Source organism: Tympanuchus pallidicinctus, unplaced genomic scaffold (assembly GCF_026119805.1).
Source record: "Tympanuchus pallidicinctus isolate F22 unplaced genomic scaffold, pur_lepc_1.0 scaffold3, whole genome shotgun sequence".
NCBI classification, from domain to species: domain Eukaryota; kingdom Metazoa; phylum Chordata; class Aves; order Galliformes; family Phasianidae; genus Tympanuchus; species Tympanuchus pallidicinctus.
Window position 1 is genome coordinate 17,469,632 of NW_026294747.1, and position 18,395 is coordinate 17,488,026.

The window sequence follows — 18,395 nt, forward strand, 5'->3', positions numbered from 1 at the left end:
AATCACTATGTTTTAAGTATAATGCAGTATCAGAACGACTTTTTCAAACAATCAAGAAAAGCTTAAAACAAGCAACAGAACATAGCATTTATCATGTTTACATCCTAAATCCAAGTCCCTCCCTCCTTTTTCTTCTTTAATGCTTTTTGGATGTTTTTTTCCTTGGCAAATTGTTTCTTATTTCATTATGAAATTCTATCCAACATAAGGGCTAAAGACAGTAATTAAGTTTCTTTCTCATTTCAAGTGTCTTTATGTGATAGCAGAAGCTCTGATCCACATTTACACAGCTCCTAGCAGTTGTACTCAAGAGATATTTATTTGTGCTTTAAAATAATCTCCAGTAGACAGCTATGAGCATCGCAAATGCAATGTAATAATTTTTGTCTTTTAAGTAATTGATGCACATAGATTAGCACCATACTCACCAGTAATAATCACGTAATTTCTCATTACGATATTAAACATAAGGAAATATTTTGCTCTGGGCACTTCTCAGATGTTTTAGATTTAATACTTGATTCTTGTGAGCAGAATGTATTGTTATTAATCAATAATGCTGGTTCTAATCAATCTCACTTCATTTAGACTGCAGTTGACTGAGATATATAAGATATCTGCATGCTCTATTGTCTGCAGAGATCAGTAAGTTCAAATAGAGCTAGATGGATATGGTGGAGCACTGCCACCTCATCATCAATAGTGATAGTTATTCATCTGAACATTATTAATATTTTAACCATTAGTCAGAACAACTGTATTCCAGGAACTAGTCATGAAAAAAAACCATTCTTCTCAGCATTGATAATATATCCAAATCCAGCCCTCAGTGGCTAGTTTTAAAGTGCAACTTATCATTCAACCTGGTCAATGGCACTATAAAAGTAACAGAGAAGCTATGCAAATCCTGCCTGTTTAACCTCTATTCTGCAGTCTGCCTCATAAAAACAACATTTGTATATAGATCACAGAGTGTTAGAAGAGCAATAATACCTTTCATCAGCATTACCACTAATTGGCATGTAAAATTCAAGCAGGGAATTCAGCAGTGACAGGCAGCTTGCTAGACAGCCGCCATGTTACTCAAATGAAAGAATGTTTGATACAAAAAAGATTTTAAAACTCAAATAAAGCATGTTGTTCGAGTGACAAATACGTTTTATTACTTGAAAAAAGAGAGCTGAAAGACAGCTTGACAGAGAATTGTTTCTGAATCAAGCACTAGATTCAGCAAGCACAAGGTATCAACTCTTTTAATTCAATTTGCTTCAAATCAGTAGAAACATTATGTAAAATTCCAACAGCAAAAATGAAGGCAAGTATGGTAAGATCTAAAGAAAGCAAGTAAAAAAGTACAAATATTTCTTGGCATAACGTCAATGTGCTTCACTTGAATTTGATGGGTAAAGAGTGTGGGAGAAAGTGGAGTCAGAGAGAAATCTGAAATATATAAAATGATATTCATTCAGATTTTGCAGTTGCAAACGAAGCACAGTAGCCTCTTTTCCACCAAAATTCTTCTTGAACCAAAGTAGCAGTGTGATCAGACAAAGTTATTAGTGTGAATGCATTAGGGCAAGTGAGCATTCTTTATATGATCAGAACAATGCGCTTCAACCAGTACAAATTTAATACAAAATGAAGCAGTCCAACTTTTCCTTTGAGTAACATGAAAACTTAAGTGGAAATTCATTGAAGTTCTATGATTGTACTAAATTTCATTGTATTTTAGAAAGAAGTATATATTCACGTACTTTATAAAACATAATAGAGTGATTTCATAATTTACATGTTGTTAAATATCCATATTTCTCTTGCAGGGATATTATACAGTCAGATTTCAACTTGACAGGTCACTGCATGAAAGAAAGATTTCTTTGTCTTTCTTTTTGGGGTTACAATACATCTCTTCTTGGCAGTAATAAAAAAAACAGCACCAGCAGCAGAAGTATAGTGAAAGTCTCTCCCAATTCCAGTAGGAATTGGATTCCAGTCATCAAAATGCATCACATGCATGTTTCCAGACATGAAATATTGCCGTGAAAGGCTGGAGCTAGCACTTTACAGCTAGAGGCTAGCTACAGATTCTATTATGCTGAAGCTTCAAAAATTGCAGCTCTTTAAAAAACAGCATATAAAGCAGTCTTATGATATTTCAGGTTCATGTCCTTTGTGAAATTATTCTGTAAAACTTGATAAAGTCTGGTTATCTTCTCAAAAAGTCATTAATCTATGATTTCCACTCAAATCTGTAAATCTTTTACTCTGTTTTTAAAGGCTGTATTTACTATGCATTGGCTCCAGAATCAGAAAGACTGCTCCTGCAGTATCCCAGCACAGTGACAATGAATGTCCAGCTGAAAAGCATAACTAAGCAGTTCAAGTACAGTGCTTTCTCACCCAAAGCAGAAGGCAAATAAGTCTACATTATTGGAGCCTGGTAGATGTCCAGATACAGGTTTCAGCATGAGAGAGATTCATAAAGGCTTTCAGACTGTAGCAAGTACTGTCTCGCAAAAGGCTCTCTTTTCAGCATGGAAACTGCAGCTGTCAATATATCAATTACTTACCCTCAAGCATTTAGGTTTTCTGGATTTTAATTCACGCAGTGCTTTGTTCCTTTTGGGAAATTGGAAATTATATGTACGCTTTACCTGTCACTAACCTTTCACAATTGGTTTTCTTCTGCTCCTGAAGTGTATCACAGGTAGAGATTATATTAAATTAGAGTAAGATCTTTGTAGCCTGTTAGCAAATACAATTTTAGAGCTTTATAGGTTGTTACATTGCCTCCTACGCCTACAGCAATAGGTTAGTCCCTGAAAGGCAAGCACAACAGCTATATTACATTATTACTCTTAGAAACAAATTACTCCCCACAATAAGAAATGAATTTTAAAAAAAGGAGAAACTGAAGTTGTCCCCTATTAATGTCCAGCCAATGAACTTCAACAGAGTTTCTACATGGAAATAGGGAGAGCATCTCACATTTCATTTATGTTTCTCTCTCAGTCAAGGCTGCTGCACTTTCTTCCCCACATGCTTAAATCTTAGACCATGTGAGACAAAGCTTTAAAATGCTCTGCCTAAATGGAGAGTGGAGGAGGCTTTTTGTGCTGCACATTTGTAGCTGCAATTCACAATAAGCAGTTCATGATAAAACAGATAGCACTCCCCACCTGCTTTTCTCCCCTTCTTTTCCAGACAATTTCACTTCCCTGATGAAAGAACATTTCATTATTCTTTCTTTCAGAGCTGATATTTTACCCTTGCATTGTCTCTGCTATCCTGCAGTGCTCACTAAATGATAGTCTTTCAAGAAAGCTTGAAATAGCAATGAGCTCAGGTATGGCACGGTACATTACAGAAGATAGCTCCATCCCAGAACAAAAAGAGACTTTACTCAGTCTCAGTTCTTACTCAGACAAGGAAGAGAAATAAATGCAACATAAAAGCTACTCTGAGGTCTACGTACACTGCATTCTCCTATCTCCATGTGGAACTAGAAGGAGAAGATGATACAATCCAGCAATAATGTTCTCCAGAAATTGCCTTCCACTCAAATCATAGACTTACTAGACATAAAATTATAAATCATTATACCACTAAAGACAAAGCAGTAGGATTCACAGCGGAGACCAGTGAGAAATTATCTCAAATACCTTTGGAAGGAATTGTTAGGATCACCTTCTTAACAAAGAGACTGCTTGAGGAGCTCTTGCATGTCTCTTAATTGTGACTTAATCTCTTCATATTAAATATAATCGAAATGTTACCATTTTTAATGAACAAATTTCTGGACAAAAAAGCATAACAACAACTCATTGAAAGTACCTGAAATATAAAATAAAAAAAAAAGAAGGAGAAAAAAAAAAGATCCAACAGCATAGTGATCTCCAAACCATTGCATTATAATCACTATCTTTGGACACAGATATGATACCTCTATAATTCAGTATGAAGTCAAAATGTTGCTTACTGTTGGGCATTGAAAAGGAAATGTAGATCAATGTATTTCTATCACGTCCTCCTGACAGAAAAGCTATCCCTAATGAAATGAAGAGGTAAAGGCTTTTAGAGTTTAAAGCCACTTTGAAGACTGTCACTGTGCACCATTCCATTATTCATCCACAACAACGTTAGAATCTTAAATTCAGGTTCTAAAGTTGGAAACCCTTGCTCTCATGTATGAGCGTGCATGCCCGTGCTGCACATAGCACAATGAGGTTATATTCCTGATAAATAGTGACAGAAAAATCACATAGCACACTGTGGACTTGGAAAGAAATCTTAAGTTGATATGCATTAGTTGCTCTCATATATGAGCAGCATGTAGATTTTAAAACTATCCTCAGTGGTACAGATGGAGTTTGGCTTGGAAAAGCATGAAGCAATCTGCATTCTGAATTTCTTTCCCATAGGTGTGGGAGAAAAACGTACTTATCAAGCATTATTGGTTTCTTGCCTAGTTTAAGAGAGCTTTTAAAATTAAGACACGTTAATTTATTCAATAAATACAAAGACATATCTAGAAATCATTTTCCTTTAGAAATATATTATTTTGTACTATCTTTGCAAAATATAACAGCTTTAGCTATTTTCAAGTAGAGAAGACATTAAGAATTCAATAAATAGAGCAAAAACTCTATTTTCTGAACAGCTGGAGAATGCTATGCAGTTGCAATAACTATATAATCTAAAATAGATATGCTGAATAATCATGAATTCAATATTTTACCTTCCAAGCTCAAAGTGCAAAGCACCATTCCATATTTTATAGTTGTATCAATTACAGTTGACTCTTAAGTTTGATGCTATGAGGCAAAATAAAATTAAATGAAGCTTTCTAGTTCACCTCATCATACAACACAGCTAAACTCTTGTACTATATGCTATTAATATCACTATTCCATATTCTTTTCTAATAGCGCTCCCGACTACACTTAAGATGGATGACATGAAACACAACCTCAAGAAGATATATATATTCACCTTATGGAGATACATCTTTACATTTACACTCCAAAACTTTTAATAAAAAGTAAACAGCTTTGAAGTTCAGATACAATACACATAATTAGAAATATGTCAGAAGTACATTTTACCATGAGAATTTTACATTTGTATATAAAGATAACTTTTTTTCTGAAAACACGTAAGAATTGTAAAAAGTTTTATTCCAAGAGAGAAAGAGTATTAAAAGAATACTGGAATTTGAAATTTTCTTTCAGATATAATTTGTTCTCAAGTTACAGCAAAACACTGAAAAAAGGTGTAAAATATATGTACAGAAGAAGCAAAGAAGTAAAACTTAATTTTCTTCTCTTCACATAGCAGTCAGTAAAGACTATATTAAGTGCAGAAATACCCTATATCTCTGCCAAGTCAATAAAATACTGGCCGTTTTACTAAAATTTTCTATGATGTTATTACAAAATACAAGTAAAAAAATTATACTCAGCATTTTCATACATGCTTTTGTCCTGGAAAGAAAATAATTCTTAACTGATATAATTACAGAATGTAAAACTAGCCCACTATTTTTGATTTATAAAGAAATTAACATCGTATATTAATATAACTGTTGTCCAGTAGATGGCAAAATATCAGCAATATCTTTAATTATCTTGAAATTTACTTAATTTAAAACCCAAAGTACAGGGTGTTTTTTTTCTTTTTTCTGCTTTCTATTTCATTGGATAGCAGGATTAGCTTTACCTTTTGGATGTTTTCTGTATATTATCTGCTTGAAAGACAATTTCATCTTCATCAGTTCTTGATACAACAAAGCACAATAACGTTACTATCCTTTAAATAGTCCTTTGAAGACAGTTTCTTCACCACTGAATTTTTTTTCTCCAAAAGCATGTTGCTGCTACTGTTCCCAAATTTGCCAGCACATGTTAGCATATTGTGTACAAAAATCTCTTAGCAACAATATCTTAGTGTCTAACATTTTCCTTCTTCCAACTATGATTCATGGAGCCATCTGTAGTCAGATATTGACATGCAGTATCTTAAAATAGATACCTTGCATTTGCTCAACAACTAGTTTTAGCATCTGAAAATATAAATTATGGGCAAGGGCCAATATTTCTTTGAGGCTCTTCATCATTCCCTTGATCATTTTAGCACCGTTTAAACAAAGGCTTGCAATGATCACTTTGCCTCAGTGTTAAGGTCACAGGATTCATGCTTCCCATCTCACGGCAGTGCGCAGGTCTGCGGTGCTGGGTACCAGCATCCTTTACGAACATCTTAAAGCTCTCCATGCAGCTTCCCGGGTGAGAGCCACCTGGTGCCCTGACTACTCATTAACAGTAATCAAAGATTTGACTTTAGAACTTCAAGTACTGCTGCACTGCAGCACTAAGATGAAAGCGTTTTTTATATCCTAGGAGTCTAAGTGTCCTAAAATAGGTGGGAAAAGTTTCGCGTCTTGCTAGGCAATGACAAAAAGACTTTCACAGCAGCGGTACAGTAGAGAATAGAAAGATGTCCTGAACCTCTCTCACAGGTTACAAAATTACAATCATATCTACTAAAGCAACATTTCTGACACCTAAAATTGTTTTTGTTTGGCTTTCAGCAGTAGCAAATTACAATAGTCATCTATCGGTAGCTAAAGACTTTGCAGTTATTTGTTTCAATGCAGTTTGCAATTTCACATGACTTAAAAGAAATAAAAATAGTGCTAAGCGCTAAAATTAGGTAACATTAATTAAAAGCAATTATATGAAGTATAATATATCATAAGAGAGATTTAGCAACAAGGCTTTGAAACAATCTTGAGCAAGGCACGGGGAACAAATTTCCATCCCATCCACTTTTATCAACTTCAAGGAATTAGGACTTTACCCTAAATGCCTTTGTGCAATTAAAATTTAAAAACCAAGCAAATATTCAGTTATATAACAATGGACACTCAATACATATGTATATACCTGTCTATTATCAAAAAAAAGTACATTGCAAATGTAACAGTACATTTTCATTGCTAAAATGCTGGTTTTGCTTGCAGATTTCACAGATCCTATGCTTTCTGGTATTACACACAGTGGCCACAAAACAGTGCCAGAGTTGATAAGCACAGTGAATTCGAGTCAAAGTTAAGAGAAGATTATTACACTGAAACCTCTCATTTTCTTCTGAGTTCTGCTTTAGCAAAGTTACCTAAAGTGCCATTAGGGAGCCAAGCTCATTTTCCAGCAACTTTAATATGATTTTAAAAGTAGAACATGTATTTTACTGTACAATATCCTTTCAAGAAAATACACAACTATGTTCTTAAAACTTAATTACTCTTACTCATGAATAAGCCATGACTGAAAACCTTCAGATTAAGCTAACTCTGCATGTAAACCAAGATTAAAGAAGGTAACTCCTTTCCTCGCAACTTGCAAGCAAATCGCTTCTAAATCATCTCACTCTCTCGGCTTTGAAATGCAAACTTAACTCCTATGACAAAAGGATCCGGAGTTATGCAATAACCAGCTTGCCAGGAAGTGTTGAACTGAATATGCCGGCAAGTCAGCTAAAGTTACCATGAAACATGTCAGGCTGTAAAAAAAGGAATGTGCTGGTGAATTCATCCCAGGCACAATTTCACCGCTTCACGTCACTCTTTTATTTCCTTCTATTTCCTTAGATGAGAAAAAACTGATATTTTTAGGTTGCCCTGTTTTATACAGACTGCACTGAGATTCTTCCTTGGTCACTGTATGTATTAGGAAATTTAATATTTCTGTCCTACAAGGAGAAAAAAATATGTACATCTTTCTTCTGCTTCTGTGCTAAAATGCCACCTAGCAAGTCATTCGCAAGCAAGATGCACTTTTCTACGCTTGCGCTTTAATTATTAATATAAGAAAGAAAAAGCAGACAGGGTGATACATGCATTTACAATTACAGATGCTTTCCATGAGAAAATCTAGATCAGGCTGGAAAGAGCCATCAGAAGCCAGTTATTGCATAATCCCCATTACCGCTACATGGGTGAGTAGCAATTCCAAAGGAGTGTTTATTGAAAGCAGATAAAGCCAGGTTGCAGAATGAGATGAATCAGATAAGGCACAGCCAGTAATAAAATTGATTTAATTTTCTTTTTTTTCTTCCCAATAATATGCTAAATCAGAAAGCCATGAAATGTAATCTTCAGCAGAAGTCATTTAGAAAAAAAAAAAAGACTGAGAAAGCATGCTGTGTGCTGGATTTTGCTTTCCTTGAAATCACAGTAAATGTTGGGTTATACAGAAAATTTAGCTAAGGTGTAAAGATGTACCCTGCTGCAGGTGCTTTTACCTCTGAACACAGGCTTTCCTCATAATACTATATTAGCAGCTACTTTCCAAAGTACTTTCAGAAAAAATGCCTTCCTAGTCACAGAAGGCAAAAGATGCTGCTTACTATTTCACAGCACAAACAGTTTATGGAATTCAGTTCTGCAAACAGCACTGTTTAATAACACAGTGTTGTTTAAACCGCTACACCAAATTGACAAAAATGCTTTTTGAAAGCCCTTAGGGCTGAATGCACCAAGCTAATAAAATATGATTATTATCTTACCTAATACATTTGGTGGATTAATTCCAAACTCAATATGTTAGCTATGACAAAACCTCTGGAAACAGCAGTAAAGGCCAATGCCACAATATGCACTGATGAGGATGGACATGGGGATGTGGCATATGCCAACTGCACAACACGAGCACTCTCCAAAGGGCAGTGCAAGAAGATGCTCAGTCATCCCAGAGGCACTTCATCTTACAAGCAACAAGAACTCACATGGATATTACCAGAAATTAACAGCAAACAGCCTGTATATTCATGTAAAAGCAAGAGATCACATCAGCACATCATAGCCATAATCATTAGCTGGTATTTATGGACCTAAGGTGCCCATGATCCAGGCAAGGACTCAGCTCAGCCTGTAAGAACACACTGTTTCCCCCAAATCTAAGCACTCGCTCTGAGAGTCTGACCAGATGCAAGCAGGCAGAGGTGAACAGCAGGACACCACTTGGCATCCGGAACATCAAGGCAGAAGTGGCTTCAGCCTATGTGGAGAAATTTCAGCTTCTCTGAAATTTCTCATTCATTGCATCAACTAATTTGATCAGCGTCATAGAGCTTTTACATACAGCTTTGCTCTAAGTCTAATATGTATTATTATGTATTTAATAGAGAAACTGAATAGTATTAACATCTCAAAATAACACTATTGTAAGAGTAAGAAAACTTTACATGTAGCAGATTACTGTAAGCATGCTTATCTACGACTTGTGAAACAGATTTCTCATACAGTTTTAACGGTCTTTATACCACACACACAGGAACAGGAATCAAGAGAACAGCATCTCTCATTTCTCCCACAGTTAAATCTAAAGCAAAGTCTGATATAGTGCACTCTTCTGTAAGAATATGAGAGAATAAATACTTGCTATCTGTCACTCTCTGGGAGTTAATACAGCATCTATCATTTCCACTTCAATACATGTAAAACCCTGGCAACAATGCAATTCAAATAAATAGATATTTTATATTAATCCTGTTCATCATGGTCTTAGGATTGTTTCAGAGCTTTTCCGATGAGTTAGAGACATAAAATCTGCCTAAAAGAAAGGAAAATGCAAAAGCAGCTCCTTTTATATACAACAATCAAATGAAGATTTTCCAATGACAAGATTGCTGTGATCTTTAAAGCAACAACAAAAAATATATAGAGTTCAGCACAGCTGACCTTTTTATAAGGATTAGACAATATACGTGTGACTGCTCAGTTACAGTCCTGCCAGTTAAGAACTTACCCTTGCTGCCTTCTCTTGTAGGAGATAGTATAAATAAAATAATAAGAGCAATATTCAGTCTGGCTATCAAAACTCTATAATTAAATTAAAATTACAGAGATCTACATTACCTCCTGCAACCTTCTCCATGACAGCTCATCACGTCTGCACTGCACACCAGCATCTCTCACTTGGAGGCAAGAACTGGTAGTGACCCTTACAATTTAGTTTGCTTAATTTGTTCCCTTTTATAACCTAGTTTCAGCTGCTTCTCAGCTGTTTGAAGTTTATCCATTTGATGGAAACAAACAAACAGATTGGCTCCTAGCTACCTCAGGGACACTTTACTTCCCAGTGAAATATTGGTGCATAGACTGACACCTGAGGCACTTCAGCTCCTGCCTGAGCAGGAAGAGAAAGCACAAAGGGGATAATAAGACGTGTGGGATTGCACACTGAGTACAGTATAAAAAATCAGCTCGTGGACACTCCTCCATAAGCTTGCAGACACAAAAGCTGATGTTGCTGCACAATTGTTTTTTTGTTTTGTTTTAGAAGATATACTCTGCTGTAAGTATTTTTAAGTACCTTCAAGTGTGGCAATATTTTGCCCTTTGCAATACAGATGATCACATAATTTCATTTCTTTGTGTTTTACCACATTACTTCAATTTGTCCACTTTTCTGAAAAATGGCAAAGAATAAGACAGAGGAGAGTGATTAGCCAGTGCTCTGCAAACCATTGCTGAGTCAAGGGGAATGGATTTAAATCTCATTACATACGCACGTATATTTTTCTGCTCCTGTATCTCTTCCCAAATTCAACTTATCCAAGCCAGGAAAAAGTATTAGCAAAAGATGTGTAATATGCAGAGTTGGTGGCTAAAAAGATCTAAGGAGAAGGAAAAGGTTCTTGGGATACAAACCCACCATTTCTGCCCAGTAAAATATAGAGGTCCCAATTTTCAGTTTCTATTACAAAAGCAGTGCATCTTTGCTGTCCCACATTTTCAGTGAGCATACAACATTTTGCTTTGTTGTCACCAACTGTATAATGAACTAAATACTGACCTTTGGGAATTGTGCTTCATGCACAAGCAAGGAGAAGCTTTTGCCTAACAATTTGTCAATGCTTCAAAATTAACAACAGCAGTAAATCTACTGACAACCTAGGTCACTTCTAGCTTCCCACTGAACACTTTTTTCTTGGAAGTGTTAATGGGAACACCTTCTATCCCAGCTATTCTCAGGTATATTTTCATTTGGCAACAATTCCCCTAATATTATAGCAGATACCATATCAGCACAAAGGCATAAGTATGCTGGAGGTGATGTACAGGATTCCCAAAAATCCTTTTTCTCAAATGAGAACATGTGTTCTTCTATAAATAGCACTTCAAGGTAAATGATGAGAAAACATGTCATAACTAATCACTGTTTGCATCTGAGTGTATCACCATGAGACTTTTCTTTTTAATTTTATAATCTCTTCTTATGAAAATGATGGTGAATATGCATATGTAAGCTCATGTAGTATTTTATTCTTGTATCATCACTTGTGTGCAGTTGAAAACATACTTTCTTCTACCACAATTATTAAAAATGATTACATCTTTGAATCTTCTACATCAATATTCAAATATTGAGTAAGTGTAAACTAGACAGCATAATTTTCTATGGCAGATTGTCTTTTACCTGTTATTTTTGTACTGCAAAACAAAATGTAACTAATCAGTGGCCAAACATGGATAAAAATTAAGCCAACACAAACACGTAACAATAAATTCAATGATTTCACTCAAAGCAGGGAGAAAACAGGAATAAGCTTAAGGTCTGACTAAAGGCAGAACGTATCATGAGAAAAGAGATATTTTGAGACTTCTTATGCCAATAACAAGCAATATCCAATGATGCATTCTTTGCACAGGTGCTTTAGGGAAGGAACTAGGATGCAAATATAAAAACAAAAACTTGGCAAAAAAGAAGTCCTTTTCTAGTTGCTACATTCCAGTAACACAACAGTTATATATTCTAACGTTTCTTTGTATTTATAAAAATGACTTCTTCAGGCACTGGACAGAGATTTTCAGTTTTAAAGTTTGCTTTATCAGTTTTACCCTTCACAAATAAGTCAGAGACAAAAATATCTGGAAACAACCTTTTGTCCTTTGCCTAGAAATTTCACCAAAAAGAGATTCTGCAAAATAAACTGAATCAAAACTGAGCTTTGGGAAGTCATTATGGCAATATGCTGGATAACATGATTTTTTTTCTATTCTGCACATCTGTATCCCCCTAGCAAGCTTCCAAATATGCAACTAGTTTTGGAGCCCCTGAATTTGAGTCAGGCTGCAAACCATTTTACACTGTTGTGTTACTAATAAGAGATCACTAACAGCATGTAGGGCAATTAAAGAAAACAAAACAACATCACACCATAGGGGAGATGGGACAAGGAGAAGGGGGTCAACAGAGTTTTCCAGTATGAGAAAAACAACACATGTTTTCCTTCACCCATACTCAGAAACAGCTGAATCATTTTCTTTTTCTGAACAATGCAGCCTGATGAACCAGGCATAGAAAATTTCTTTTCAAATGATTAAAATCTGGCAAAAATATGAGCAATAGAAAATGGATGCACAGCCAAGACATTGAAAGGAACAATTCTACCTGCAGTGGAACTGCACCGGAAGATGGTTGTTCTTCGTGCTGTCTATATATCTGCACATTAAAAGACCATGTTGACTTGAGACAGCAGTGGTCAACAACAAGGTACTTCTGAGAGTGAAATCACCCTTAGATACAGCCCTGAACGTCACTAAATGCAAATTCCTCAGCATATTTGAACACATATGCTTTAAACGCACTGGTCATTAGTTCTATTAGCTCTAAGCTTGGAAGTGTTTATAGACAGTATGAAAAAAAAAAAACATATGAATTATTCACACAGGACTTATGCTAAGTAAAAGAAAAATGATGAACAACGTGTATGTCCTTTTGAACTTGCACAATACAATATCAATGGCTTGTAAACACTGGATAAGTGATATTTCTGAGTTACTGGAATAATGATCATCAGGTAAGAAATTTTACATTAATCTATGGATGTTGGTAAGATATAATGGATTTTTCGAAAGAACATCTAGGAAGTTTTTCAGTACATCTCTTTGCAGCTGCCAGGAGGTCAAAAAACAGGATTCTGTTCTTATTTTTAGTAATAAAAAAGAAACTTTAACAGGAAAAAAAACACCTAAAACCACTGGAAACTTGAAAGCCAACCTACATCTGGAACAGAAGTTCACCATTTCATTTATGAAAGCTGTAACTCAAACCACTATATGATGGTGGCAAACATGTTTGGCAAACTCTGTCAGAAGCTGTCAAATGGCTATGGAGGCATCAGTAGTACTTACAGCAGTCATGGTTGAGAGCACGTTCAAGTTCAGTGCTATGAATGAAAGCACAAACCCGCTCATACATACATAACAGCATATTATTAGCTAGCACTTCCAGTTCTGTAATGCTGATAGATTTATCCCTTCTGTTAGCACAGAAAAATTACCATATATGGTACGTAGATTACTCAGTCAAGACATGATGGGTAAGCAACTGATTAACCAACAGAACTAACAATGTCACATAATGATGTGGCACAGGTTTCATCTTAACTGTAACTGTTTATCCGCTTTTAATCAAAACACACAATATGCAAAAGGTTCTCAAGCCTATACTGAGGACAATGATACAAGAATTGTCCTAACCTACTTGGAACACAAATAGAGATGATATAATAGTTTATGTCAGCATTATTGCTTATTCAGAAAAAACTCAGTGGAATTTCTTCTGCCCCATACTCTTATTGCAGAGTGCATCCTATCAGCAAAAGGTTCTGCAGTTGACAGTCAAAAGCAGACTTTGAACTCTGGATGACACGAACTGTATTCAGTACTGATTACTAAATAGATCTGAGCAATCAGTCAGGATGAAGAACACTTCTTTGAAAGTAGCTAATTAACACTTATGCATTCAATTAGGAAACATACACAAGGTTTTCCAGGCTTTGATACCTGGCAATGTCATTCCAACACTAATTCTTTTAGACAGTGAAATGGTAAAAAAAGACAGCCAGATCTCAGGCATAGAACTCTACAAGGAACTCAGTATGGGATACCTGAATCTAATGGTACACAGTTTAACTGGGATTGGCTTTTTTTCTTATGATCTTGTAAACCCATGCTTATTTTAAGCATCACCATGGTTTGGAAATACGTGAACATTTCCTTGCTCCATTTTTCATTTATATTTTTTAAATGTGCGGTAAAATTATAGGACATTCATCTGCCACAAATGCAAGATACAAAAGTCAAAGTGTGCTCCTCATTTTCACCAAAATAAATACATTTTTGGCAGGCCTTGAATGCAAAATACACATGTATTGATATATGGATACTTTGTATTTACAGGAAGGATCGATTTTCATGCAATCAATTTTGTAAGCAGCAATTTAAAGGAATCCTTTTAGACTTTTCTCAGAAAACAACATAATGGAGGTTACTCAAAGGAATAGAAGGTGCAGCTACAAGTGTTCTCATTATGTACATATGAGATTCTTCAACATTCCTTGCTACTGATTACATGAGTAAACAATTTTAGTATGCAAAATCCTATTAACTCAAGGGGATTCTGCATAATTTTATAACAGCTCCACTTGTGGTGTCTGATTGACTGGGTCAGCATCAGACAGATGGCAAAGAATTAATTCTAATGCTGCTTTATTACAATGCCTCCACCAGGGTTTCTTTACTCACTACATTTGGAAAAACTAAATCATTTCTTACATTCCTTACACCTACAAGACAGAATGAAGTAAAAAGATGGAAACAATTTCCACATCCACATGCTCAAAAAAAGACAATGATAGAACAAAGCCAACCTAATTTTCAGTCCTTCTGTTTATACTAGGAGAGGGTGTGACAGAAGCCCAAATATCAGAAGCGTTAGCATATACTAAATGATAAGAAATAGAAGCATTTTATTCCCTAAGGGCATATGCACCTCCACAATTAGTCTCTTCTCTCAAGGTTATTTCTCCTGTCTCTGTGCTCACTTGCTATTCCAATTTTATTTGGTTTTAGCTAGTCATCCTTCACTCCTTGAGGCCCTATAATCATCAGTACTAGCATTTACAAAGATTGAATATTCTGTCTTTTTCAATGTTTTCATAACTTCAGAGGAAAAGTAACAAATTTGCAACATTAAGTAGAAAGAGGAAGACAAACAGAAATTGCTTTGCTTTCCAACCAACCTCCCTACATAATCACCTAAAACAGAAGGAAAAGTGAATCTCAGATACAGAAATAAAATAATCTAGTCTCTCAAAGTAACAAATGACACTGGAATTCACCCACTGAAACATTAGAGATCCCTCTTTTCCATTTTCAATCATCCAATTAAATCACTCTCTAATATAAGGTGCAGTGATAAATATTATCCACAACTTCGTGAATTCGTGTTTAGTGTATATTTAGAAGTCAAAGTATTAGCAGTCTGAAAATGGTCCCTAAATTCATATGTTGTTTCTCCAGTCTGGGTAAAACAGTCCCCAGAGAAAACAATGATCTGGCTGGAATTTGCAGGCAGAACTCTGAAGCTTGAGAGATACAAATTATGTCCAGAAAAGCTTCAAATTACAGAACTAATTAAACAAATGTGGGATTATGTGCCCAAGCTATTTTTTAAGAGTCTAATATTTACAGGCATTAATAACATTGGGAAACTAAGTTAGAGACCTGCATGGACATAGCAAATATTCCATCAATTTCATTTGTCAAAGAATGAGAGAGAAAGTGTTTTATTTCATGGGTGGCTTTTTTCTCGCACTTGTGAGCATGTGTGTGGGGGTTTTTTTAATTATTATTATTGTTCTAAGCCAGGATTATCTAATTAAGGACCAGAATGCCGTGGGAGACAGAGTGTGCAAGGGTAAGTCAGGATTTCTTACTGTTTAAAGAATACTTGATTTTGAGAAATGGTCCCCTCATGTTTCAAAAGAAGACAGTTCCACTTAGTGCAACTATACCATCAGTCTTCCAGAAGCACCCTTTTCTGCAGAATAGATTTTTCTCTGTTACTTTTTCTTAAAACATTGCAGCTTTCATCTCTATTTCTCACATGCCAGTTTGTGTTATGAATGTTTTACTGAAAACCAGACTAATTAAGGCTGCTTCAGAAATAAGGGCTTAAGGTTGTCAGACATACCTGGCAACTCTTTCGGACAATTTTCTTCCATTTAGTTTTTTAATTAAGCTTTCTGAAAGTACTTTAATATAAACAAATAATGAAAAAACATCTAGCAAATTTTGACTGATCCAGAGAAAGACTTTTCTTGCAGAGACAGAGATGACAATTCAACTATTTTAACTGATAGGGCACTCAACTCAACCCTGTCCTTGAAACATATCCCAGTTCTTTGGCACCACATCCATAGAATGAAGAATCCACAAACCACATTACAAAAAAGTAAGAGTTGGGGGTTTTTATTTGTTGCTGGGGTGGGTTGGTGTGGTTGTGTGAATAACGTCTACAGAAAATATAGACATTGATGTGCAGCAGAAAGAAAGGGCATTCATTTTCAGTTTGTTTTTTTTTTCTGTGTGTGCGTGTGTTTGTTTTTTACCTGAAATGGAGACTGGCTGTTGTAATTCTTAATCTCCTTATTTGCTCCACGGAATAGCAGCACTCTGGCACAGCTCTCCTGAAAATGGTAGAAAAGTAAACTACTTAATAGCAATCCTGAAGAGAGGTTGATTCTACGAGATACATTTGGTATGTATTTTCTTATATAAGCAACGTCAAATATGCATACAAGTTTAAGAAATGAAGTTACTAAAGTAGCATTTTTAGTATTTTTGACAGGGCTTTACATTCTTTGAATTGCACAGATTAGAAATAACTTGCAAATTTATATTAAAAAAAAAAAAAAAAAGGAATGTAAGTTGTAAACATCTTACTAATTTTTTTTTAAATTGTACCTTGAAAATTTCATACTTAAGAGGTTAGATCTTACAGAAAACATATTTGTTAGCAGTGAAATTGGCTCCCATGCAGTTTTTGCCTATTTTGTAGGGATAAGAGTACTGTTAAGGGAACAGTAAGGTACCTGTGATAAAGGGCATACTCCCCTGCTGTTAAAAATTAAACAAAGCAGTTTTACCAATTCCATTTGCTTATTCTGTTTGATGGTTGGGTTTGTGCTTGTTTCCTCCTATTTTTCTTGTTTCTGTTGTTTTACTGCTGTTCTGATGTTTTACTGCTTTTTTGGGGGAGGGGAGTGAGAGGGGGGAGGGAGGGGAAGCATTTTTGTTAATTTGGTTTGGTTTTCACTCATTTCAGTGCTGCAACACAATGGAAAGCACAGCAAGAGAACCAAGGAACAAGGCCACAGCAAGTGAGGATTTGCTCAAATTTAAGAGCCAAAGGAATAGGGGGTAGGGGGGAAGAAAGAAGCTGCTTACCTTGAGAACTGTTGCCAACACTTACATGAGGTCTGGGAAGGGGAGGATCCTGGCTCCACCCCTTCCAGTCACTCAGGCACATTGCATACACCTGAGCTCCCCTGTGTTGGCCTTGCCTTATCACCAGAAATTCATTCATTGGTTCAAATTGTGACTTAGCATTTCTGCTACAAGTGTTAAACATTTAATGTATGAGTCTTGAGGCTTACTTTCTCTTCTCTATGAAATTATTAATAGTTAATAGAGCAAACTAAATGTGATTAGTTAATAGAGCAAACTAAATGTAATCTTTCTTGTAAAGAAAAGAGAAATGCATGAATTAAACCCTTCTGAACTGCAGAAATCTGCAAATGAAATCCTTTGAAAACATTTTGCTTTTTAAATTAATACATAGTACCCTGAAGTCACTAGTCTACACTGTTGTAAAATATGACCAATTGTAATCTGCCAGAAACCTTCTGTGGTTCTAGCCTGCTTTTCAAATACTACACTTTCTGACTATTTCCTGTATATCATCTTTACTGTTCATCTTCATTAGGCTTGCACCTGGGTCAGGGCAAGCAAAAGCACATATACAGGTTAGGCAGAGAATAGCTTGAAAGCTGCCCCAACAAGAAGTATTTGGGGGTGTTGGTTGATGAAAGTTTCAACATGAGCTGGCAGTGTGTGCTTGCAGCCCAGAAAGCCAATCGCATCCTAGGTTGCATCAAGAGAACTGTGACCAGCAGGTCGAGGGAGGTGATTTCTGCCCCTCTACTCTGCTCTCATGAGACCCTACCTGAAGTACTGTGTTCAGTTCCCAACACAAGAAGGACATGGAGTTATTGGAGCAGGTCCAGAGGAGGGCCACAAAGATGATCAGAAGGCTGGAGCACCTCCCCTGTGAGGACAGGCTGAGAGAGCTGGGACTCTTCAGCCTGGAAAAGAGAAGCTCCGGGGGAACCTTACAGTGGCCTTCCAGTACCTGAAGGGGACCTACAGGAAAGCTGGGGAGGGGCTTTTTTTGAAAGACATAGCAACAGGACAGGGGGAAATGGTTTTACAGAAGGTAGATTAAGACTAGGTATTACAAAGAAATTCTTTACTTTGAGGGTGG

The 18,395-nt window shown here is 35.9% G+C and overlaps 1 protein-coding gene across 6 annotated transcripts in view; it reads right to left on the reverse strand.

The window, feature by feature from the left end:
• The window catches only part of SHANK2 (SH3 and multiple ankyrin repeat domains 2), a 334,008-nt gene that overhangs the window by 258,492 nt on the left and 57,121 nt on the right, over positions 1 to 18,395 (reverse strand). For all 6 annotated transcript variants that reach the window (XM_052693113.1, XM_052693116.1, XM_052693111.1 and 3 more), the window contains one exon: positions 16,462 to 16,539. In XM_052693113.1, coding sequence (XP_052549073.1) covers positions 16,462 to 16,539 — 78 coding nt within the window. The remainder of the gene's footprint in view (positions 1 to 16,461; positions 16,540 to 18,395) is intronic.